Here is a 26,277-nt window from a genome sequence, read left to right as displayed (position 1 = left end):
TCCCCATTACTCTTTAATTATATTCACTTGGATTGTCTTAAAGAAGTCCTTTCTTTTCTTTTTGAATATTCCTTTCAAACACTTGCAGAAAATTATCATACTCCCTATCTAGCAAAAATATATATTTGGGGAAAATCTACCCTCTGGAACCAGGCAAGGGTCCAGTGAATCACAGGTGAGCCAGAGAAAACAGGTTTTAACTAAAGTTCAAGTAACATTGCACAATAAACCCTGGGAATTCTTCAGTGTTTATTTGACACAGGGGACTTCTTAGTGGAGAAAGTTCCTAGTGCCAATTTCACTAGACTGTACTCTTTTAATCTTTATTTATAAGACAGCGTCTCCATTAGTCACAGGCTGGAGCAAGATGTCTGGGAAATGAGCAAGAAAATATATACACACCCAGAACTATTCTGGACCAAATAGAAGACAGAGCATGGATAGAACAAATACTCAAATAGAGACACAGGGAGTTCTCTATGGGTCTGTTCCTCAGCCTTTCCAAAAACCGAGACCTCAAACAGCAGTAACCTGAAAGGAAAGGAACAGGGCATGAACCTGGTGGAAACTACAAATGCAGGCTGATCTACACACACAGGACAAGCTCAAGGAAAGCAGCTGTCCACAGGTAGCCCCTTGTCAAAGGCGAAAAAAGCTACAGAAATGAGACACGGCCATAATCCCAGCAGTCTTTACAAAGCAAACATAATTTAATGCAGCAATACAAAGAACTTTGGCCTTGGTGAAAATGAGCACACATCTAAGAAGGAAAGCAAATAGTTGCCACTTCTAAAAAAGAACAAAAGTAAAGCACTCGCCTGAAAGAAGTGACCTGAGCAATCCTGAATTCTTAAAACACCCAGATGATGCTTAGAGCAAACAGTTAACTCGGCGTGCCAGAGCTGATCTCCAGCAGCAGACTGCAGAATGGACTCTTTCTGTTATTTCCAGATCTCACAGCTTGGATGGTGAGACTGTTGTATGACCCTGTTTAGACTGGAAAACTTGCAGCGCATCCCTGCTGTCCAGTGCTGTACCCAATGTAAGTTGATTTGCCAGCAAAGACTATTTCCTCTCAAAAACCACATGATTACATAACCCAGGATGGATCTAAGGGGAGAACAAAAATGTGTGCACACCTACTAGCACTGGCATTTCACTCTGCAGTTTCTCCTGTCACATAAGGGCCCATACTTCATGCTCCACCACTGACAAAAATGGTGTTCTGATGAAGTTGTGCAAAAAAAGATTTTTCTTTTTCATGCAAGATATGAACAATACCAAAAAAAGTTAAAAGAATTAAAAATTAAAGACATTACTCCGATCTAGACCCAGGTGTTTCTTCCAACTAAACCCAGGTTTGTCTGCTTTTTAGAATTTTCCACTAATCAAACTCAGTTATTCAACACAGTAAAAAAATCATGTTCTTTACCAGACATGAATAATAAAGGCAATGGAAATTTGGATCAAAACACACATCTGCAGAGACATTTCATATACTCACTAGCAATGAAGTATTGATTAAAAAAAATAAACTATAAAATCCCCATCCCAAAGGCTAGACCTTTCTCACGAGAGGTGACAGAGACTGCAGTTTAAGCCTCCATTCTGAGTCAGGCTGAAATGATTTGAATACACTTTTCCCACTGCCTAGTAGTCTGTCCTCACTGTTTTCCTAACGAGGCTCTGGGTTCTGGGGGAAGATGCTGCCATTTTCTCCTCCACATCACCTTTGTGATTGGTACCTAAAGGCTTTTGTGAGTCTACATGAAAACAGCAAAATGTCAGTTTTCATTTACAGCAGTAAAACTCCCAAAATAAATCCTCCATATCTGGTCAAAATTAATTAATATTTTCATTGATCCTGAACTATGTTTTTTCACAGACTCATTTGTTCTTCCCACCATATTTTTGAAGCTTGGGCATTATCATCTGGAAAGGGAATGACACAGGCCTTATCACTCCTCTTATTTAATGATCCATGTCATTTTCCCCACAAACAGATTTTGTGGACAAAGTTGGCCAGAATCTAATTAAAAATTCCTCGCCTCCTTCTGTTTGAGACTCCTGTTCCTTACCTTACATGGCTGTGCAGCGCTATTTTGCATCATTAAACAGCCTAACCCCATTCCACCACATGAGCGGCTGAATGTTACTCAGAGTGAAATGTTACCTCTATGTTAATTTTGCAAAGTGCTCAGGATCCTTCTCGAAGGAAGGAACAATAGAAATGTAAGTCATTATCGTCACCTCGGGAGATGAGGAAATAAACCTAAGGGAAACAAGCACCAGAAGCTGCCACACAAAATGCAGACCAATTTGAAAGCTGAAAGGGGAACAAGAAAACAGCTGTCAAACAGCCTTTCAGGCTTGGCATGGTGGGAGACATTGCAGCATTGCAGCTAACCCAGCAGAAGGAAATTAAATAACTGTCAAACTGCTGACTCAGCAGAAGACAGCACAATTCCCAGACCATTTTAGAATTAAACTCAGGTCAGTAAATGCCAGGTCCTTTCACAAGGAAGAAAGGCCAAAGGATGCTGACAGAAACTCAGACACCACTGCAAGGCAAGGAAAGAGTCAGAGCCAGGATCTAACGTTACCAAAGGCAGTCTTGAAAAATTACAGACTCGGGGAAAACACACTTCAGGCACAGGGAAAACAAACGATGCCGAACATATTGTATGCTCAAATCGATGGCACTGAGCGCATGCCAGAGCTCATGAGCAGCGAGAGTAACTCAAGCACAGAGTAGCTCCAATAACCACAGCTTTAACACTGAAATACCTTTGAAAAACAGCAGAGAAGTTTACAGGTAACAGTGCAGAAAAGACCACAAGGGAAAAAGACTGTCCTGGTCTAGTAAAAAGTACCGTCAAGGTACAGTTCAGCATCAAGCCAAGTCAACCACATACAACCAGGGTTCAAACACAAAACAAGGAGCATGTGACAACAAGCAATGGAACACTGGCCGGAGCCAACAGCAGAGGAGAGAAGCAAACCAAGCCAAAGACACAACAAACAAGCTATTTCTCACTGAAAAATGTCTGAGCCATTTCATATTAGGCAAACATTATTTCAAATTCATTCAGAAGGAAATGAGGCCAGACTTTTACTGCAGGAAAATCAAACTGCCAAAATCTTACCAAAAAACAAATAGAGAAGAGGAGGAGAAAGAGAAAGAGAAAGAAAAAGGCAAAAGAAAGAAAAACATAGGGTCCTATGAATATACAGCACTTCCCTTCTCTCAAGCCCCATGGAAGGAAAACAGACCCTCCAGTTAATAACATTCAGATAATGTAAAAATAGAAAAAGCAAAGGTTTCACAGGCCAAGCAAAGATGTCATTGACATGAGACAGTTTCAAGCAAATGCAACTGAACAGATGAAAACACATCCTCAGGGCACGTTCACTCACAGTGAGTCTCCTTCAACTGAAGCTCCGCTAGTTGTTTCTCCAGACTCAGTTTGGTTGGCTGCTAGCTTTCTGTGCCCTCATCTTTTCATGCATTTCAAATCTTAAAGCTGACTAAACTCCCATGCTTTCTTCAGCTGCCTTTTCATGGCACAGTCTGGCCACCAGAAGCAACAGGAAATAAACTTCCTCTTCCAATGGCACCTGTGTGGTTCCTCACTGCTACAGACTCCCTGAAGTAATTTCCAGTAGATGACTGGGCACAAAGCAAGGGAAAGTGAAAGTGGGCTGTGCTGTGTATCTATCCAGTATTGAAGGATACATAACCTGTTCAAATCACTCCTGAGGGGAGTATAAATGAAGTAATTACTGTTGGGCTGATAAATAGTCACAGAATCACAGAATTCTAGAATATCCTCAGTTGGAAAGGACCTACGAGGATCACCTACAAGGATCCAACTTCTGGCCCTGGACAGGACCATCCCAAGAATCACACCATGTACCTGACAGAATTGTCCAAACACTTCTTGAACTATCAGCCTTGGTGCTGTGACCACTTCCCTGGGGAGCCTGTTCCAGTGCCCAACCACCCACTGGGTGAAGAACCTCTTCCTAATATATAGCTTGGACTTCCCCTGGCACAGCTTCACGTCATTTCACTGTGTCCTCTCACTGGTCACAGAGAAAAGAGATCAGTGTCTGCCTGGCCACTTACCCTTGTGAGGAAGAGTTGGACTTGATGATCCTTGTGGGTTCCTTCCAACTCAGCATGTTCTGTGATTCTGTGAGACTGCTATGAGGTGTCCGCCCAGTCTTCTCTTCTCCAGGCTGAACCAGCCAAGTGACCTCAGCCACTTCAGTCAGTCCACTTGTACATGGAATTTGGGGAAAAGTCATTCTTGTGTTTGGATTCAAATTAGGGACAAAATCAAATCACCCTCCTTGATCTGATTTTTTTTTCTTTTTTTTTCAGTTTGGGGTTTTTTGAGGATGTTATGGACTGATCACGGATGATGATGGGATAGCTCCTTGATACTGTGCTGTGATAGGAATATGTGATTACTGTACCCATACCTGAAAGCTCATCTTCCCATAGCAAATTAGCTATCTCCTGCATTAAGATATGGATGTATATTTTCAACAGGCTGAGATGAAACATTCCTACAATCAATGAAATGCTCGTGATTAAAGGAACACTGATACACAGCAGCATCTGACATGCCATGGAAATCTCCAAGCTTCTGGCAAGCAGGAGGGGTTTCAACCAGAAGCAATGTGGCAAGCAGGAGGGGCAATGTGGCTCTGGCACTAGCTAGCACATAGGTCCTGCACTGGGATTTTGTGCTGCACTGCAAGATGTGGCCTTACCAGAGGTTTTTTGGTTCTCTGCAAAGTTAGGATTTAGATATTAAGATATTTAGATATTAAGAAGACTGGAAATTTTCCAGCAGCACTGGGTATTTTTGAGCTGTTGTACCTTCTCAGCTGCAGCTCTCCAAGCACCTTTACTGCTTTTCCCTGTCTGCCCTTCACACTCTTGATGAGGCTCCCATAAACCTGCACAAAACCAGTTATAATTCTATGCTGCCTATCAAAGCCTTCACAAGTTAGGCAATTGGTCTGTAAAAGTTAGGCAATTGGTGTGTAAAGCCTGCTGCCTACCATGCTGACTAATGTTGTCTGATTGTTCCCTTGTACTCCCCCGTTGGTCCATCTGTACCCATCTGCTACCTTTTGTCTTGTAATTAAAGTGTAACCACTTTGGGGTAGGAGCCACCTCATTTGCTAATGTTCACTCAGCTCCCTGCAGGGCAGAGTCCCAAATCAATAACTGAGTGCTGGGGACATCAGTGCAAGAGTATATACAGGTGGCAAAGGGTTACAGTGGCACCTCTCACTGTGTGGCATGAGGAAGTCAGCTGAGAGAAAGCTCCAGACAAGAGTTCTCGTCCAGAATACAATGGAGATGAGGGCAGTCTTCTCTTGTGGCTGGATGTTATCACATTAGTACACAGACCACAATCCTCCAGGATCCCCAGTCCAAGGAGTTAGGTTGGCAACCCCAGTAAAGGTCAGATGGCTGCTATCACCCTCATCAGCTACACCAGCACAGAAATGGTAGGAGGCATTCTAACTACAGCTTGGGCTTAATAAAGATCTCCAGATATTCCAATATCTGATTTGCATAAGAGGACAAGGTCTCTCCAAGAAGCTGTCATTGTTTCAATGTAAGAATTCCCTCCAGTAGCAAGGGAGTAGGGTCTGGTGGAGAAGAGCCAGAATATTTTTCTGCAGGCTCATGAATCATACAAATACATTCCAAAATTCAAGCAAAGTCAGGAACTGCTTCAGCAAGAGGCAAAGAGAATGGACAGCTTATAATGACATAACATAACTGGTTAGGAACAGACACCCAATATGTTCTCTTTGGTCAGAGCTAGACTAGCTTATTATTTGCAGTAATACAGCAAAGACACAGTTTGACCAGCATGTCTGCAAGATTTACGTAGAAGGCTTTTTCAGAAAGATTTTTCCATTTATCCTCTGATAAGGAAGGCTTTGTGCAGCACTTGGGTCTGCCCTTCTCCTTCGAGTCAGTGCAAGATTAACATGGCCATAATTAGCCACAAATACATACAGTTAGATCCTGGACAACTGTGAGAAGTCAGGCCAAATCCTGGCAGTGGGTGCAGCATAGGTGCACAAATAAAGCCATCTGGTTGTCTGATTGAATCAGGGTCATAAACAGACCCATCAGATGTGACCTAGATCAGGTGTCTACGGGACACTCACTTGGGAGTGGGATATCCATAAAATATGTATTCTTTGATGCAAGTCTGCTGTCTAATGAGAAGTAAGGCATTAAGCAAATTATGGTCTCTTAGAGACATGTCCAGAAAGAACACTTTAAAAATAAGGGGGGAAATGCACATACAGACTCCCGTTCTAATTTCAGCCATATGTGCTTGAATCCAGAACAGTCCCTCTGCCTGAAGAGAAGCTATATCCTTCTAAAAACTGGTTCTGTGGGAACAGAATCAGTCACTTACTCTGAGTAGGTTTAAACAAACTTCTATGCCATTTCTCCCCAGGGACAATGAGTCATAAATCCCCATGTACACAGCAAAATTAGCAAAACAAGACTGATTGGAAAAAACAATCCAATCTTGTCTCACTGCAAAAGGAGTTGGTGAAATAAAAAAATAATTTCCTCCCTGGACACACAAGCAAGGTGCCAGAAGTCCACACAAAGAGCAGAACCCGACCAAAGGCAGTAACTTCTACTCCATGGAGGCAAGCATACACATGCATGCAATGTATAAGTGATCAGAAAGGCTTGCTAGGTGGGCACCAGACAACACAAGGAAGAAACTGTCTCAAAAAATCTAGTCATCTTTCAAAAGGCAGGGGAGGGCCTTGGATTTGTACAGCTGCAGTTTTCACCTCACAACCCTACATTTTTGTTCCTCTCCTATTTTTAAAGAGCCTTCTTTAAGGAGGCTTTTATTCTCTAAGAAAGTGAAATGAAGAAAATCGAAGTCCTTCCTCCTGCTAAGCAATATAACAGATAGGATAACATGATTCATATTGATTCTTCACGGAGTGGTCAGTACCACATGGACCGTTACTAAAAGCCAGGAATACTGATCGGTATTTTCTGTCCTCTTCCCTGTTATTTCTGCCACTGGGACATTGAAGCACACAAAGAGATGATAGCGAATATTTCTTTTAATGCACAGTAAGACTTGAGATCAGCCCTGAAGGCTGAATCATCATCAAATGCTACAGACTCTTCAGCAGCTCTGTGGTGTTCATCAGCTCCCCAAAGGTGCAGACTTCAGGAGGTGACAAGTGCCTCCATAAGAGCTCTTGTTTGCAGCCATGCACAATAGCCTTCACATGCCAACTGCCTGCTTGTACAAAAGGTTCATGGTAGAAGCTTGAAGAAATTATGTCCTCACCGGATCAAGCTTGAAATTTCTGCTGATCAGGTTGTCCATAACCCGGGTTGTCTCTCATATGAAATAAGCTGGTTTTTAATAAGTGGTGAAGATACTCTTCAGGTCTGTCTTGCTCATCTAATCACAGAAATGTAGGCTGGCAGAGAACCACAAGAGATCACTTACTGCATCCACCAGCTCGGAGGCAGGACAAGACAGATTGAGATCCTCCCCTGCTGGATATTTTTCTCTATGTCCTCCAGCAAATGAACCTCTACCAGCAAATGAGCCTCACCATGTCTCACCATGCCAATAATTAGGCAGCTCTCTACATAACTAACTGAAATCTTTCTGCTTGAAAATTTAGCAAGACAACCTCTTTCTCCCTGCTGGGGCATGAAAAGCAGCTGATCAGTATGTCCTTTTTTCAACAATTATTTAGGTGTCCAAAAATTTATCTTGTTCTCTTTCCTTATTTTTTAGATAAGGGAAAGCTTAGTTTTTCATTTTTCTTTTCTAAATCCTTCTTTCCTTTCTGTATCTCCCTCCTATACCCCAGGGGAACCCTTCCCAGGCATGGGTAGGAATAATGGTGCTCTGTCCCAAGCTGGAGACAGGGTCACAAAAGTTCACAAATTCATGCAGACTGTGATCAAGGCTGAACAGATCTCTGGAAAGCCAATGTGGCAGAGAGTAGTGGCACTATTTTCCACCTTGTTGCAGTATTAGGAAGTCCTGGAAGTCTACAGTCACTGAGGCAGCTGACAGGATGTCACAGCAAATGGCCCCATTCCCAGGGAGCACTAATGTGTACCATGCTGTAATGGTACAGGCTAGGAGCAGCCTGCCCATGAATTTGTAGTCATGGTCACACCAACAGCTAGAGGAAGCAGAACAGACCCTGCTGGAGCTGAAGAGTTCAAAAGTCAAATGCTGATAATTATAGCACCAGCAGCAGGCAAACATTTTATCCGCTGAGTGGGGTGAAGGTTGATAGGGGCAGAGGATTAGTTCATGCAGCAAGGAGAATGAATCTTTCAGCATAAGTTTCCCATCTGTCCTCTAAGATGGCTCGTAGTGGCACCCTAACCAAAACCATCACCTGGATATTTGCTTGTCCAGACAGGAAGAGGTGTGAATGGGGTGTAAGAGATGGAGGGAGGTTGTGAGCCAAAGGGCTCTGTGGGGTGGCACAAGAAGTTGGTGTCATGAGCCTCATGGAAAAGTGCTCTGAATTCCCAGTGACACAACTAAGAGAAGAGGCAGAGAAGAATCAGCAAACTGGAGAGGCTGAGCACAAACTAGTGGTACAAGTGATGTAAACCTCACTAGTAATCAAAGTAAAGAATCTGGAAGAGGGCCTCAAAGTTCCTAACATTTGTGTCACCGCAGGTTTGCTGGGGGAAGGTGAGGAAGCAGATGGGAGGATCTGGGAGCTAGTGAGACAGGACTGCTGGCAGGGAGCTAGTGGGATAGGACTCAGTAGAGAAGGAGGATATGAGCAAGAGCTGGAGATAGAAGCAGTTGCTAGCTTTCACAAAGGGATCATGAACCCAAAATTAAGTTCTCATCATATGTGGGATCATAGGAGAGCAGAAGAAAAAGGCAAATAGTGAAGAAAAATACTAGGTGAAAATTCTTCCCACACAAAATATCACAACCCACAGACACAAAACCTAGTGTAGTACTGACCCTCTGGCTCACTTTGCAAGGCATCTGGCCCACACTCACCACTGCACTGAGGCATGGCCCTTCAGGGGGCATGAGAGTGGACATCTTTCACCACCTCCATCTTCATACCTGCATCTCTAGGATAAATACAACAGGGGCATCTAGGCACCCAAAACACCCCTAGGCTATCTGGCCAGTGAAGCAATGAGCTTTACTAACCAGCTGATGAAAAGGTAGTGAGGGAAGGCATGCAGCCTTCTGCCCCCAAGGAGCAGAATACAGAGAAGTGAATGAAATTCAGAGCATTTGCTTATCATTATGAATCATTACTCATGGTTCAGACAAGCAGGAGAGCTCAAGTTACTGTCCCCTTGTAGAAAGCGGTTTCTTGTTCTTTCATGATTGTCAGCCCTATAAGGCTTCAGTTTGTCTGAAGCACTCACGAGGAGATTTATCATCATCAGAGTCTGGGGGCAGCTACAACTCCTCTGGAAAATTAATTCCTGTTCTGAAATAACTGGTGATGTTGTGAAGATATTTTTTCCCAAATCGGGAAAAAAAAAAAATAAAAATCACAAAAGATTTCACAGACCTGAAATCCTGAAACAGTTCAGTCACTGTCTGGATCTTTGCTGCTCAGAAAATGGAAGACTTCACACCTCTTTTAAAACATATCTTTTTATATATCTCTACTCCATGAGACATACCCTCAAAATCCATTTGCCATCTTTCAAGAATCAAATGCACCAAGTTGTACAGAGCTGCAAGCTGTGTTACTAAACCCAGAGGAGACTAACAGAAATGATCAGAAGACTAGAAAACATGACCTACCAAGAGGAAATGAACAAATTCTTGTTTAACCTATACCAGAGATGACTGGAAGACAACATGATAGAAGACTTCAAACCCACATTGGGACAATAAGAAGTGGTAGAGGATAAACAGTTCCCTAAGTCCATTAGGGAGACACAAAGTATTCATGGGCTTAAATTACAGCCAGAGAAATCTAGGTTAGACATTAGAAAAACTTAGCACAGTAAGGAGAACGAAGTCATAGAAGAGGTCGACTTGGGATTTCTAGCACTGAAGGTCTCTCAGAACAGGTGAGACAAACATCTGTCAGGAATAATTTCAGTCTAGTTAAACCCTCTCTTGGGGCTCAGGGAGGCATTAGATGACCTCTTGATGTTCCTTCCAGGCATAGCATCTGATTGTGGATAGAAGTGTGTAGTTAAAGACTGAGCTACAGTGAATGCAACTGGATCAAATCAGTGTTTCCCATGCAGTCTTTTATCTCATGTCTCCTACTGCCTGAGTGTTTGCCTAAAAGTTGCCAGGATGAAACATCTTGCTATTTACATAAAATTAGTGAGAATTTGGATCATGTTCTAAAGGTATTGGAATTATGTGCTAAAAGTCTATCAATAATTTCTTGTATTGTAGCATTGCCTGTGAGCAGTTGTTAAGGGCCAACAGTTTGTGTTGCCTGACTCTCTGCAAGCATGGAACAAAACTATGATTCTTTGTCACAAAGATCTCTGTTTCACACTTATATTTTTATGTTTGCATTTCTACTGAATGGAAAAAAAATTAGGAAAAAGAGCATGATGTTCCAGGTATGAAAGGTTCTGGTCTATGATTGGAACATGTTGGAGACTACTTCAGTGTCTTCCATGAAGAAAATGCCAGCATGAAAATTAAACCAGTTTGGAGTTTGATTATAATAACCTGATCCTCTCTGAGAAAGACACCCACTTCAAGACAAAATATTTGTGTCCAGGAAGCACTACGTGTTTTTCTTACCACTAATACCATAGTTCATGATAGCCTCATTTCAGTCCAGCCCCAGCTCCTATGAAATGAAAGATTATTTTGATTTAATGGATGCCAAGTAGTCCCCAAAGACAGCAAGGATCTAATCCCAACACTCGTGATCACCAGGATCCCTTCTACTAATTGTCTGGTTCATCTGAGAGCCCACAAATACACTCTCAGGGACTGAACAACCCTTTTCACCACTGACAGAAGCCACCAAGCCTTCATTGAAGGTGCGACATGTGAAGCATGTGACAGGCAAGATAAAAACAGGACTGGTATTTAGCTGTGCCTCCCTGGAGACTGCAAAGCATTCCAGCAACAGATTCCCACAGCCAGCCCTGCTAATAACCCCTAGGAGGATTCATGCTGCTACTGCTTCATTTTCCTTCTCTGACAATGGAATTTTCCCCCATGAGAACAAATTTGGTGCCAGCTAGGAACAAATCCTCCTGGACTTTTCCTGGTAAGCTTTAATGAAGCTGAGTGACAGACTGAGCCTGATGTGAGGTCTCTGCAGCCTGAGCTTTGCATGTCCACACCTTGTGCAGTATCTAGACAGCTTGCCTTCAGCTGTCCACACATGTTATGCCATGCCCTTTGTTTCCTGACACTCCTGGCCCCCTGAGACCTCTTCTCCAGACCACACACCCTCATCTGGTCTGAATAGTGCCAAGACCATGAGGTAGACAGGTCCTCTTGGAAACCAGGCACAAGCTGGGGCCTTTCTCCTTCTTCCCAAATTCCTGGGACTACTGGGAGACCCTAGTGCCTTCCAGGAGCTAAGGTGACTGCTCTTCTGTCTCATCCACAAGCTGTTCCTACAGCTCTCTTCTGAATACACTTCTCCTGACAGATCCCCATTTCATTTTCATTTCCCCATTAATTTCTTCCTCACTTACACCAAGCAGGCCACTTGCAAGCCTGTGCAGGGAACAAGCAGGCAAGGAGAGAAAGTTTTCTCTGTGTGGTGGGACAAAGGGGCATTTTTCTAAGCCATACACATGATCGCATCCAGACCAACCTCTTTTTCACATCTATCAAGTGTTCTGATGAATTCTCCTTCCTTTACTCTGACTTCTCACACCCATTTATATCTCATTTTCTTAGCCCTTCAACTACCACCTCTGCCTCAATTGAAACCCTTTGGGAACGCTTGTTCTTAGCCTGGACCATTGACATTTATGTGGGAGGTGAAATGAACCAAAACTTCCCACTAACTCAGAAATTCACACCATTTCTAAAATGGTGCTTTGGGTTACATGCAAATTATTCCAAAATATGCAAATTTGGATCTTTGAACAACTCAATATGATCTCACGTTCACATCCTACTTAATGCACTATCCCATTTCAAGGGGTACTGGCCAGATATATCAAGCACAGTTAATACTGGCATCAATTTCCAAGCATGGCTGTAGCTCAGTCATAGTCACCTACCATACAGAACTTCACTGTCATCAAGCCAGACTGAGAAATATTTTCTGTCTCAGCCACTGAAACTCACGGCATAGAGGAGATATCTTCTCTGAAAGGCCGGAAAACTTATGTTCAGAGGTTACAGAGAGGAAGCTGATGAATTTTTTATGCATGCTAATGGAAGACTGTAATGGCATCCTGCATGGAGAAGACAGCAGCCTGGGCACTGGAGATACCAGTAATCTGGGATACAAGAAGCAGATTGCTAGCCCTTGATAGGAAGTACAGAAAGGTGGGGAGGATTATTTGCCTGGAGCCTTCCCCCTTCTTCTGACAGTTTGAGAATTACCAAACATATCCTACCCTCTCCCACTTCCTCTCCTTGGTCAAAAGGATGATGACCAGCTTGGGATGCATCTGGTATCCGTCCTCACTGAACGACAAATTCCTGCCTTCAAAGGTGACATTGATCAGGTACCTGCGGGAGAGAGAAGAGAGCAAGGAGAACATTAATGCTTGGAAACCAAACCCAAAACAAGACCCTGCCTCCCCTCTTCAGCTCACATCAGGAGGACAGGAGCACAGTGCAAACAATGGAAAATCTAAGAGGGAGTTAGAAAAACAGAACAATTCGTCCAGAAAACGGGACAGTCAGGCAAGGCAGGGAAATTGCACCCATTTTGTGACTGGGATAGGGAAGTGATGTACTGTGTTGGCTCTCAATGAATTCCTAAAAGCACTCTAAGAGTCACACCCAGATGTATGCCCACAGTCCCTGGTTTTCCTCTGCCTCAAAGGGCAGAGGGATCCATAGCAATCAGCTGTGTAAACACACTCCATAGCCCACACTTCACTCACTCTCCAAAATGGATTTTGCATGCCACCTGAGGACAGCGATGGGCGACAGGTGAAGCAGTGGAGACAGCCTCCCCCCAGCCCAAATATCGAGGCAGTGACTAGGGAAGCAGAGGAAGGAGCAGCAAACCTTCAAGAATCTCTATACCTACCAAAGCCAGCACACCTCATGAGGCCCAGAGTGATCCTGTGAAGGAGCTTAGGAATAGGGATAAAGATATTGAAAGAGCCCAGTGAAAGTCCTTTTTCCTAGGGACAGAGTTGAGCCTTATTCCCAGTAAAATCAAACTAAAGGGTGATCAGCCCTGCAGCCAACATCAGCGATTCTCTTTGTCTGGAAAGACCCCATCACTTCTGCAGAAGGAACTCCCTCTGTTGGAGCATTTCATGTCAGCTGAACAAATGGACAGGTCAGAGCTTCAATCTCATTTATCCTAAAACCTCCTTACTCAGCTCTGGCAATAGGGAAGATCTTTAAGTGGGCTGAGATTACAGCTACACTCATTTCAAGGCCTTGCTGCATTGTGAGAGCATGTTAAAGGGGTGTTGCTGTAAATAAGAATCAGGTCTATTGTTTCCTTAACTGTCAGACCATCTAGAAATACACTGTAGGGAAGAGGAGGTAAATACACATTTCACAGTTCAGTGGTTTATATGACATCTCCGTGGCACTCTGACAGTTTACCCTGTTCATATATTTCACTTCAATTCACAATCCTGTTGCATGAAGTAGATTTTACCTTTGTAAATCTGCTGTGGCACCAGTAGCATCACATCACCATGAGAGGCAGAGGTGACCAAGCTGCCTGCAGGGCTAGCCCCTGGACTCTGCACTCCCCTACTTTGCACAGTTCTATAAATTACACAAGCAACATTTCTATTACAGACATGAGAGGTTCTTCTGCTCTATTACACCATGACATCAGGAAACATTTCCTAATATTCAGCTTCAATTTGTCCCTTATGAACTCAATTTGAACCAATTTCAAGAAAATAAATAAGAGAAAAAAATCTGCTCTTTCAGTGGGTTCATGCTTTCCTACCATCTGCACAGAGACACCCCTGCTAATCTAATGAAACCATTGTATCAGGGAAACTTCTTCAAACAAATGAAAAAAACAGGTCATGATTTTAGTCATTCCATTTTCAAATTTTTTTGTTCTAACTCCATTAATCAACCAAACTCATCTACTAATTCCCCATTGGCAAGTGCAATCAGCAATTATCTTTATTTCTAAAGGAAATTTCACACTTGCTCCATGTTGTGACCTTCAAGGGATGTGTTCAGTGTTGGAAATACAGCCATAAGGGAGCCCAGCATGAAACATCTGCAACTGGACAATTTTCAAAGGCAGACTATTGGTTATTTTCCAAAAACCAAAGCCATTTGGAACCCAAACATTGAGTGAACCCCTAAATATCCTCAACCTGGAAAATCTTAGCCACACAATTGTTTGTAATGGCATAAAACATCCCATGTCAGGACCACGCGTGCCCTTTTTCTGGCTTTTTTTTTTTTCCCAGCTGTGTGAATTGTTCTGGTACTAAGGAATGCCAGGCACAGGCAATTGCCAGCTATGTGCACCCTACGAGACCTAGTTAAGGCTCTGCTGGTGGGAGGAATCTTCCAGTGGACCAAGATGACAACTTCATGACTTCTCTGCACCTGCCACCAGAGTAAAGACAAAGAAAGGCTCCAAGAAGATGAGGATACCATTGGCTTGATGGGAGTTGCAGCTTTATATGCCAGTAATGAGTAAGCAATGCCAACTTCTACTTAACAAACACCAATATTAAACCCTTCTCAACCCTCTTTCTCTTCACATCCAAGAACAATTCCACTACAGGTATCTCCCTTGCACAGCCTGACAAGAAGACTTCACAGAAATCAGCAACAGATATGAGACAAGAGGGTGTCATTTATGCTCATTTTCACTGGAAAGATTAGAACCTCTAATAATAATCAAGGTGGGATCGTCAATGACTCCAATCCTTGGAGCTGCCTTGAGATTTACACTTAAAGCAGCACTAAAATCCCTTGCTTCACACCTTAATGACTGAAATTAGTCTCCAAATTTGGCAATATAATTCTTCAGAGTGTTTTCTCTCTGACCCATTAGCAATACGCTTACAAAAGTTTCCAGGAGAAGTGCAGAAGAAGAGGCATACCTCCCCTCAGCTTTCCCTGCTCCCCTGTACCTACCCTGCCACCTAGCACAGGGATGCAGGGGGCTAGAGCAGCTCACAGGGAATTGTAGGGCTTGCTTGGGTGCACTGAGCCTATGTGACAAAGCATCAGGGCTTGAAGGACTCCCAGGCAGGCCGAGTCAGCAGCATGCTGCAAGGCAGCCACACTCCAGTGGCTCTGCCCTCCATCATTACTGCAGCAGTAGCCATCCCCTTTGGCAGCACTGCTGCCCTGCTACACCAGCACCACTGCTGCCTGCTCTGGCCAGGGGGATTTGGCTCCTCTCTACAGCCCACACACACTCCAGTCCCTAATCAGGCAAGCAGGGAGCTGAGAGACTCCCTGACATATCTGAACTGAGCCACCAGCTGTGACGGGGCACAACATGAGGGCAACATGAGGTTGTGCAGGAAGGTGACATAAACCAGAAGGAAACTGTGCCTGTAAAAATCTTAATCCCTGCATGTTTGGGACTCCAAGAAGGAGAGAAAGGGGGCATGGTGGGGGCTGACACAGGCAAATTAATTTAATTTGCTAGAAGCACCTTTCAGCAAGAGATTTTGCTTATGTGGCAATTTCTGGAGCTACTTGATGCAAGCACAGAAGGGTTGAGCCCTCAGCCAGCCCAGTGGCAATGCAGCAAACACAATGCCCAAACTCAGACAGGTGAGAGCAAAACATACACAGCCTGTGGAAACATGCTGACATGGTGAGCCCTGTGCTATGGACAAGGAGACGGGAACAAAGGGAAATGAAATTAGATCTAAGTCCCCATCCTGGGATCTGAGGTTACATCACCCATCCTAGATGTAAGCCCTGAAAGTTAAAGGAGAGTGTTTTAAAGGCATAGCAAATAGAGCATTAAAACCACATCAGATGGCAAATTTAGGACCAGCAGAGAGATGATGGCATTTTAAATGGTTTCAGCCAGTGGTGGAGAAAGCCTGGAGAGGCAGATGTGGTGGGTGCAGGGGGCTTGAGCGAACACAAGAAAGGGTGCTAACCAAATTTTTTTCTGCTCCAGAGACAGGTGTGAAGGAGATGCATTTGAAATCAGCACTAGCTAATCCTACCTCTGCCTCCAGTGCCTTTCTTGGAATCAGCTCCTCCTAAGCCTGCTGACTGGAGGGGCAAATTTGGACATTGCGTCGGTTCACACTGTCACATTCCCTGCCTCACATGTGTGCAGCACACACACAAACACACACCCTCCCCTGTGTCCTGTCAGAGCTTGTTATGCTTCACTGAGACAAGCAGTCTGTCTGAAATGGCGTGATTATCCTTACATCGATCGCTTCCCTGAATAAGACAGACCATATAAATAAAACAGCCTCTCCACAGTCAGCACTGGGGAGTCATCTCAGCAGCCCAGCACACGAAGGAAAAACAGGGTGTAGGTGGAGGCTGGGGAAAGAAAAGCTGTGGTATACCTTTTACCTTTGCAGGGTAAAAGGCTGGTAGAATGTAATGCAGAATAAAGGGATAGGGATGCAGACCACCATCATCCTGTCTGGAATCTCACTGTAATGGAAAACACTGAGGCCAATCATAACAGCAGTGAGATGAAAGCAGTGAAAGGCCTTTACCCGACAGAATCTGCATGGTGAAATAACCTTTTTTTTCCCCCCTAGAGACAGTGTTAAAAACTCACCAGTCAGAGGTATCAGGAAACAGACCCAGTTCATGCCCAGGAAGGAGCAAAAAACCAAAAACATGTTACTGCATTTTAGTAGAAGTGTCCACAGCTCCAAGCCATGTTCCCTCTCTCAGCACCAGCAAGACCAACCCACCTTGCCTGATGCAAACAACCGGGGCAGAGTACATCAATCCAGCCCTGCAGCAGGGTCCTGCCCAACCCTCACACCTGCTCCTGAACAAGGATGGACAGACAAAAGCATGGGTGGACTCAAAGCCCAGGGAAAAGGGAGTCTAGGACCAGTATATTTATCTACAAATGGGAATTCTGACCTTCAAAGCTCAAGTGATTGACAGATAAAAGACTTAACCAGCACTAACTATGCTGTTAATGCCTTCATCTGAGTGACTGAAATAGTGTTGTTTTTTAATGAGAAAACTGCAACTCATCCCTTTCACTTCTGACTTATACCTCCATTCTCCAAACCCATGGAAAGCTTAAAATAATACAGATATTATTTCTCCATACCATTGTTCAAAATTTCTGTGGCTGCCTCTGCCTCAGCACACAGCCAACTCACACTCAAGAGCCATCCAGACCCAGCTGTGTGTACATGAGGTCTCTTGAGGTAAGACAGGCTCCACGGGATATCAAACCCAATTGTTCACCCCAAATAAGGGCAAAAACAGGCTCTGCCTGGGCCTTTGATCAAATTTCACCATGGAATTTGTTCTGAAAATCCTTATCCCGGCTGAACCTCGCAGAGGTTCTCCCACTGCTCACTGCCCTGCACTGTCCCTTACGCTGCTGCGCCGTCAGTGGCTTGTGGAGTTGTGAAAGGCAGGCACAGCTGGCTGTATCTGTGCAACATCTGTCTGGTGTCAGGTACAATTTACAGCAAAAGGATTCCATGCAAAGGCCATGAGTGCAGCTGATTTTATGTAACAAGAGGCTATTATGAAGAACAAAACCGAAACAAGTTAGGGGAAAAAAAAAATGCAAGCAACCATTGACTAGGAAAATTAAATCTTAAGGGAATGGTATCTCACTCTTATGCGTTTCTTTCTTTCTCTTTCACTGTCAGTGTTACCATTAAATATGGGGAGATGCACTATAAGAAAGAAAGTGTAGAAAAGTAGGCTACCAAATTCCAAATTGTACAGGCATTCTGCACCAGAAAATCTGCCCAGACTATAGCCTAAATTACTTCTGGGAATCAATCTGGCCAGTAGCCTTAGAGAAATGCTTAGAGCTCAAGATTGTTTTCATTAAGCAAAAAGATTTGGAGATCATCTAGATTAGGAAATATCCCTCAGGCTAAAAGATAACAGAGATGTAAGAGATTAATCTGGTTTGTTTCTGCTGTCCACACCTTTTTACAAGACAAGAGGAAAGCTAGTGGGCTGCAATAAATCAGTGATATTCATCTGACATCAATGGAGTGATACTGGTCAATCCACTGAGACTGGCCCCTCACCTCCAGGAAGGCGAAGTTTTTTGGTGTTTGATCCTGACCTCTGAAATAGCCATTTCTGGTGGAAGACAAATTTCTACTGAACTGCCCTTGCTGTTTCTCCAACATATTTAACAAAGTTGCTTTGAAAACAATGTGTATGTGTACTGAGACTTCCAAGTATGTACAGTGAAAGGATAAATCTTTTCCATCAATCCCTCTCTTAACCTTAAAAAAAACCACGTACTTCCACTTTGTTTCCCATTTCTTCTATTTATCTACCATGAATTTGTCATTTCAGAAAGACTCTGAGATGACAGCTCCTGGGGACTGAGGATATATCTATCCTTGGAGGATGCAGGGAGCCACAGCAATGGCAGGGCTGCTTTCCTACACGCATTGCTTGATCCTAATGAGATGGGATCATTCCTGAGAATGAGAAGCAAAGCTCACTTTCCAGTGTGTGCAGCCCCCAGCCTCCCTCCTGAGAATGTAAGGGGAAACTCATCATTGCACCACAGGGTTTTGCCTCACAGACAGGTATCCATCAGGAAGCAGACAGGGTGGGGGAGTCATTGTGCAGGGTCACTGAATTACCCCTCAAAAGGAAGCATGGGGTCAGATCCAACCTGGGGCAGACATGACAGCAATCACACCTAAGTGTTTGTCCAGCTGCTTCAGTGAGCTTCAGAGTTTTCACAATATATTTCTCCTCCATGTACCTAGTGTCATCCAGGACCTGATCTCCCATTGCTTTTCATCCTATGCAGTCACTGTCTTTTGTACTAATGGGGAAAGAGGTGCCATTCAGGCCTAGTGGCATTTCACACTCCCTCTGCCAGGGTGCCACTGACAGTACCAAAGCCAGACTGTATGTGACTATTTGTAGAATACACAAATATACAACAGGATGAGGTAACCTGCTCATGGGAAAAAGAGCAAGATAAATCTTCATTTTGCCCTGTGTGCTATGCTGGTCACAGCAATATCTTGAAATTTCAACCGAAGACAATTTTTTCTCACAGACATCCTGACTAATGTATTTTCACAAATGCCAGAGCCATGAAAAAATATCTGGCAAAACCACTTCTTAAATGGGATAAGAATGCAGCCACATTTTCTCACGAAGAGGTCAACATTTTGTTAGAAATAAAAAGAAACGTAAGATCTGAAAACTGTGGTAAATTTGGACAGAAGATGAAGCTTCTGGTACCATCACACTCCCACACAGTCTGGTCTGTTGCATGACACCTTCCGCCTTTTCTTCTGTGGACAAGAGTTCCAATTAAAACACATCTGTGATGTGCCACATGGAAAGAATCCTACAAGGAACAGCATCACCTCAACAGGCGAAGGAATATCACTGCAGATTTAGTTCAAGTTTTGTGAAGGAGAAATTTTATATTTTTTTTCTGAAAATGACACAGTCCTAAGTAGCTAGGGTTTATACCTCTACATCTTCTGGCCCCACTGGAAATAAAACAGAAATAAGGAAGAGTGTTCTAAGAGCATAGTCTGTTAAAGCTGGAAATATCTATAAATGTCAAAGGAAATCAGTCTATTCTCAGAAAGGTTTTTTTAGCCAGAAAAGCTTTGATAAAAACAAATATACTTCTGAACTGACTCACCAAACCTTTAAGTAACAGAAAATAGCTAATAGAAAATTAGCTTTAAGGTCAAAATTGTTACAGTCGCTGGATAAAATAAAAACTAAATGTTCAGTCCAAAATTGGATCAAGCTAGAAAGCTTTACAGAGTTATTAAATTCCTGCCAATTACTTTTTTAAAGTATTATTCTTTTATTGCTACACCTTTACATCCTTCCTTATTCATTAGGTACAGATAACATATCACTTTTCTCCAAAGCAAAAATAGTTTTCAAGTTATTTCTTCCATATGAAAGGACTAAAAAGCAGCTTACATGGGGCAGTAAAAGCATGGAAAATTACATTTGTCAGAACAGCCGACAATGGGTCATAATTATGTCTTGGCACCAACTAACAGGTCACTGATGAAAGCCATACCACTAGAATAAGGCAAATACTGAGAGGTTAGGAGTTGTCCTTCAGATCTGTTTATCTGTCTTAAGGCATAGTCATACAATCATTGATAGGAGAAACAGTCACAGAACAGAAGTCAAATGAGGCTCTTCGGTGATTTTTCACCCAGGATGATGTCTTTCAGGCTCTGTCAATTTGAAGAGCTGTAAAAAAATATTCCAGTTGAACTACTGTCCCTATGCAGTGGATTTAATCCTGCTGACAGCAGCCTTATTTTTCTTAATAATTTTTATACATCCCCTTGAAATCTCTCACATGGCTGTGGACCATGGCTTAAAAAACTGGCCAAGCAGATGTGCATGTCTGTCAATGACCTCTTTGGTCTTCTGAAGGTGGCTAGCATGCTGGTGTGGACTCAGTCATCAAGACATCTCACTATTTACCAGGAGCTCATTCCAGTTTCTCTCCTGGGAGTCAAAACCAGCAAACAGGTGAACGTGGCAGTTTTCCTACAGAGCTTTCAGAACAATTTTGCTTGTGGAAAACCACTCAAATCTGCCGGAAAGGTCCATCTCACTGAAAGAAGCCAGGCAAGGCTAAACCGGTTGGAGACTGAAATAAATCCTTCTATTATATTCTCAGAAAGAGCAAACTAGCTCAACTTTTTTGACCTGAGGAGAAATCACTAGTGATTTTGGGGTTATTCAAGTTTATCAAGTGTTGAAGGCATTCACGCATTTGTAAGGGGCAATGAATTCACAGTGCTGGCAGGAGCAGAGTCACGCCTGCAAGGAGACTCACTCCAAAATGTGTGACTGGATTTTCTTGTGTCTGTAGCAGTTTGGCCAAGCTAGCACCCTATCACTTTCTTCCCTATAACATCTCCAAGGGGGAATCAATTCAAAAAATAAACAAATAATCACTCCTGTCTGTAACTGGGAAGGGAGGGTCTGGAGGTTGTTCTTCCTTCATCAGTAGAGCCACTCTCCCTCTGCTGCTCTTCCCTCTCCTTTCTCCCTCTTTCTCTCCCTCTGTGGGTTGATGTTTCCATGGAAACATGTTCTTTAGTGCCGCTGAAATTACACTGCATTTAAAGTATTAACCCTTCCTTGGGTTGAGGAAAGTCTCAGAACTATAGGGTTCAATTTTTTTATTATTTTCCCCCTTTAAGCTTTCTTGTGATTCTTTTTTTCCCTGTAGCATTAGGAAAACCTCTTTCTTTCCAAGAAGGCCTCCCAGCTAGCATCTGTCTGACAAGGGGCACAGGATGCATCACCAGTGGGTAGTGTCTAAATTAAGAATTCTTAATTCCCTTTTTTTCCCTAACATGAAACCCTTAATGAATTTCTCTCCACACTACATGCAAAGAGGGAAAATGCTGCAGTAGCAAATAAAATGAAGAGTAAAATAGAAGGACAAGCAAGAAAGCCACAAGCTGGCACATGTGAAGAACACAGCTTTGGTTAATACCAGAACTCAAACCCTTGTAGTCACGCACTGATCAGCATCTTCTTCATTACAAAGTGCCATAATCACAGACCTCACCACTCCTCCTCGAGTCTGCCTCCTCTTCCTCTTCACAAGCCTGTCTGTAATTAGTCATCTTTGTCCTCACTTGTAGTTAGCACTCCAACAACACTCGGTGCAATTAGTAGCCTCCTCACCACCAGCTTCCCTCTGTGGCTGCTTCTCCACACAACCTGCCATGACTGCCATGCTTCCCTTGGGCTCTCTGCTGGCATCCACCACTTCGATCAGCACTTCCAGCACAGCCACTGCTGTTACACTGCCGCCTTCACTGCAGCTGGCTCAGCTGCACAACTGGTACTTTCTCTGCTCTGACTGTGACAACAAGGCTCTGAAAGTCAAAATGTCCCCATTTGGGTGCTCCCTGGACCCCAAGTCCCAGGTCAAAAATTACCCTGCAAATCCTCAGCCTCTAGCCTTTGCTTATACCCACCCCAGTCACAGCAATAACACCTCTGTGCTCTTCTTTCACTGACATCACCCCTTTTTCAAACCCTGGGAAAATATAAAAGAGAGATAAATACCAAGAAGTTCCTTCCAATTTTTCACATGGATTTCTACACTCAGGCATGCCTTCTTTCTGCCCCAAAGTCCCATGTCCTGACAGCCTGCAAACTGTTTCTGCTAATTCCACCTGTATAGCTACAGAGTCCATATTCCCTTGCACCATCTATTTTGGGTTTCCCAACACACACTTCAAGCCTATCTCACCATTCTCAACTCTTGCACCAAAAGCCAGGGTGTGAAGAATCCTGCTTTGAGCTGGGTGCATATGTAGTGCCGCGAGGATGGATCAGTGTGGGAGGAAGATGCTATTCTGAAATGAATGATAAATATGGATAATAAACCCAACCTAAGTCTTTTATGCCTGTCTCTTGTGGGTTCCCAGTATGGGAGATAGAAATATCATGGGTACATTTTGAACACGGCTGGGAACACTGCCAAAGTCCTACTCAGAGTTCACACATTTACATCATTTATATCATATCCGACTTGTGCCTTGTATTATTAACTTTGTGGAGTGTTTTGTGATGTAGTTTGTAGTCCAGGCTCTGTTAAATCAACTTACATGCCTCTCTCTCTCTTCCTTTTGCTAAAAGAGAGAGAGAGAGAACTGAGGCTACACAAGGTCTTGCTAAGCACAAGGAGGGTGACTGGTTTGCTGACACAATCAGTGCACTCCTACATAGTGTTCTGGAAAATCTCTTGGGATCGATCCCTGAGGCCTGACCGGTGCAAAAAGGGGGCAATATTTGCATTCTGGTCAGTAATTCAACTCCTAGACCAGATTGGTAGTGATTGAATAACTTTTCCAATTGCTTCTAAGTGTTCAGAAGCCTCTGTGAAACACAGAGATGGGGGCCACTTGATAGTTGCCCAACACACTGCTTCAACTTCTCAGGCTTCTTCCTCAGCAGTGTTGGAAAAGAGGTTGAAGATGGAAATAGACGAACAACCTAGGACATGGAACTGAAGAAATTATGTTTGTCTAGAACAGAGTAAAGGCATTGTGCCAAGGGAAAAGGTAGAGTTCTGCTGACAGATCAGGCTTTTTGCAAGCATTGCTGAGAGATCAGGCTTTTTGCTTTCTGTGCGGCAGACCACATTCTGTGGTAGTTGGAAATCCATCACCTTCCAGGGTTTAATCCAAAAGAAGAGGCTCTAAAATGACCTAGTGCTATGACTTTATGGTTTTGTAAGTCAATAGTTTTTCTAACAGTCTGAAAAGACTCAGTGTTATACTCCATCCCCTACTCCACATGTCCAGGCTAGACTCCATGACTATTACAGCATCTGGGGTCAGGTCAGCAGCAAGTGACTCAATGCCTGGTACACACAGACAGTGGAGAGAGATAACCATGATGAATAGATAAGAAGACTGCAGTAGGCCACCTGAACATAGTCATTTATATAAAAATGAAACTGAGAGAGCATCTTCAGTGTTTCCTGAAGCAAGAAAAGAGTCAACTTCAGCCCATGTTGCTTCATCTCCAGTGAAATAAATGTGCCGTTTTATTCTAGAGTTGTATTTGATCTTGAATTACTTCTCTGCTTCTTCTCTGAGAAAAGGTCACTTTAAAGAAGCCTCAGGCATGATACTAACATTGCATCCAATAAAAGACTCTCAGGAGGTCTGAAATAAGTACAAGGTCCAAATTTGGGATATATTATCTGAACCTTATTCCTTCTCCCTCCTGAAAGTCAGAGTGGGAAATCTGACAAGAATATTTCTTTGCTCAGGAGACTTACAAGACTCCTTGGTCCTAGAAATACTGTGAAAACAGTTTTCCAGCAAGTATCTGAGCATTCCAGGCCACAGTGTCCACAGTGGGAAATCTGAACACAGGATGGATGAAAACAAGTGTCCTGGGACTGAGACCAGAACATTTCCATGGAAAGTGCATCAGGGGGTCAAGCTCCATATCTGCTGCCATACCACAGCTCCCCTCCAGTTCAACAAGCTCTTGGAAATTTAACTATTTTCACCTTTAATTGGTACTAAAGCTAACAAACTAAAACATAACTCACAAATCTCATACACAAGTCCTGATAGATGCGGACATACCCTGAAAGCTTGTGAATTGGCATGAGCACCAGGTGGAATAATGTGGGCTCTAGCTCTGATCTCATTCAGAACCTTCGGCTGCATCATTCCCACAGCTCTTGCTATGCACATGTTGTTGCAGATTATGAATTGTCTGCACCCTCTTCTGTTGGCAGCAGTCACTAAAATCACTTCAGAAAAAGCAGCCTCAAGAGGAGGCACCTTTCAGAAATCTTCACTCCTCCTTTTTTTCCAACATGTCTTGGATGCTTATACATCATTGATTCAGACTCCAGATTGCCAAATGACACAGTCCTTTCAAAAAGCTGGTCATAAACTCCAATGTCACGTAAGCACTTCTCAAAGCCATAACCCTGATGGGGTGCCCATTAGCTGGAGCTCCCTTCCATAGCTTCATACCACCCTCGCTCCAGGAGGAACTCCAATTCCAAGATAAAGACCTCCCTCTTGCCCAGGCACAAGGTTTCAAAGAGGCAGATACAGCCTTCCCTACCCACACATTAAACTGAAAAGCAAACTTTTAACATGAAAAAAAACTAAACCAAAAACCCAAACCCCAATGGGTGTGGGGGGTTCTGAAATTCTTTGTGGATTATGACTTTTCCATGGCAACAGGATTGAGAAACAGGAGGGCTGGGGAGGGGGGTGAGGAGAGGGAGAGAATGGGAGGCAGAGCGCTGAGGAGGGAGCAAGCAGCACTGGTACATTGCCATGGAAACCCTCTTCCATCGGCAGCCAAATGCCAAAGTCAGTCAGGATCCTAGAAATGGACTTGGAGTGGGGCCTGGAAGGAGCTGGGGGAGTCACCTTGCCAGCCCTGAGGCTACCTTAACCCCAAGAACCCCAGTCCCACTCCTCTCCCCCTTTCCCAACAGCCTTGACACTGCTTCTGCCCCTGCCTCCACCAGACAGAGCCAAATTTGGCCCAGCTGAAGAGTGGGAGGAAATACAAATCAGCAAACGAAACAACCAGAGCAGGCGGAAAGCAGCAAGGCAAAGAGGGATAATTTTTCTGATAGCCCTTGGTTTTCTTTCCACCTTTCTGGATCGATTTGGACCACGCAGATGTATTTGTTTTCACACCCCAGATGGCTGTAGAAAGAGGATGCCACTCCTAATCACTGAAATAGAGATGGAAATGTTACTTCCCTGCAAACTTAGCTACGGAGGAAAGAAGGGCTGTTGTTTGGTTCACATTTGCACAAGGCCAGGTCCCCTTCAACTGTGCCTGTTCCACCCAGTACAGCCCATGTCCCAGACTACCTCTAAACATGACAGATGCCACAATTAAGCAAAAATTAGACAAGATTCTGCTAATGGAAGTGAAGTACACAGTGAAAATGAGTTTATTCTGCCTTCTAACCCTCATCTGCAACACTTGGAGGGCAGACAACTCAGTGAAATGAACAACCATTCACACCCTTTTGCACACTGTATTTTTTCAGAAGCCTTTTGGTGCTGTAAGAAATGGTCAGAGTTTGACGAAAGAACTTTAAAAGGGCTGGCAAATTCTATGAACCCTTGCTAGTATTTATAGTTGTACCCCTAGCATGGTAAGGGATGGATGAGTCGTTTCAGGCTGCAGACGGCTGCAGACGGCAGGAAGGAATTGACTCCTACTCCAACCACACAACTGGCTAAGCAAATTGTGGAGGAAGATTCCCTTCTCCTGAAGCATCTGTTATCACCCATCTGATTGCACAATGAATCAGTAGTATGAGGACAGGCTGCTGTGAGGGTGGGGGAAGAGGGAAAGAGAGATTGCAAATCAGGCAGTTATAAAGCAAGGAGAT

The 26,277-nt window shown here is 43.6% G+C and overlaps 1 protein-coding gene across 1 annotated transcript in view; it reads right to left on the bottom strand.

Annotated features, from left to right (window-relative positions):
- The window catches only part of GRIN2B (glutamate ionotropic receptor NMDA type subunit 2B), a 206,069-nt gene that overhangs the window by 65,471 nt on the left and 114,321 nt on the right, over positions 1-26,277 (bottom strand). Inside the window, exon 4 of the mRNA XM_005527703.2 lies at positions 12,623-12,737. Within this exon, the coding sequence (XP_005527760.1) occupies positions 12,623-12,737 (115 nt within the window). The remainder of the gene's footprint in view (positions 1-12,622; positions 12,738-26,277) is intronic.

Source organism: Pseudopodoces humilis, chromosome 5, assembly GCF_049639895.1.
Source record: "Pseudopodoces humilis isolate 2021_Gansu_Grassland_sample_001 chromosome 5, ASM4963989v1, whole genome shotgun sequence".
Classification (NCBI taxonomy): Eukaryota; Metazoa; Chordata; class Aves; order Passeriformes; family Paridae; genus Pseudopodoces; species Pseudopodoces humilis.
Note: the sequence above shows the minus strand (reverse complement) of the source record. Positions and strands in the feature narration are given on the sequence as shown.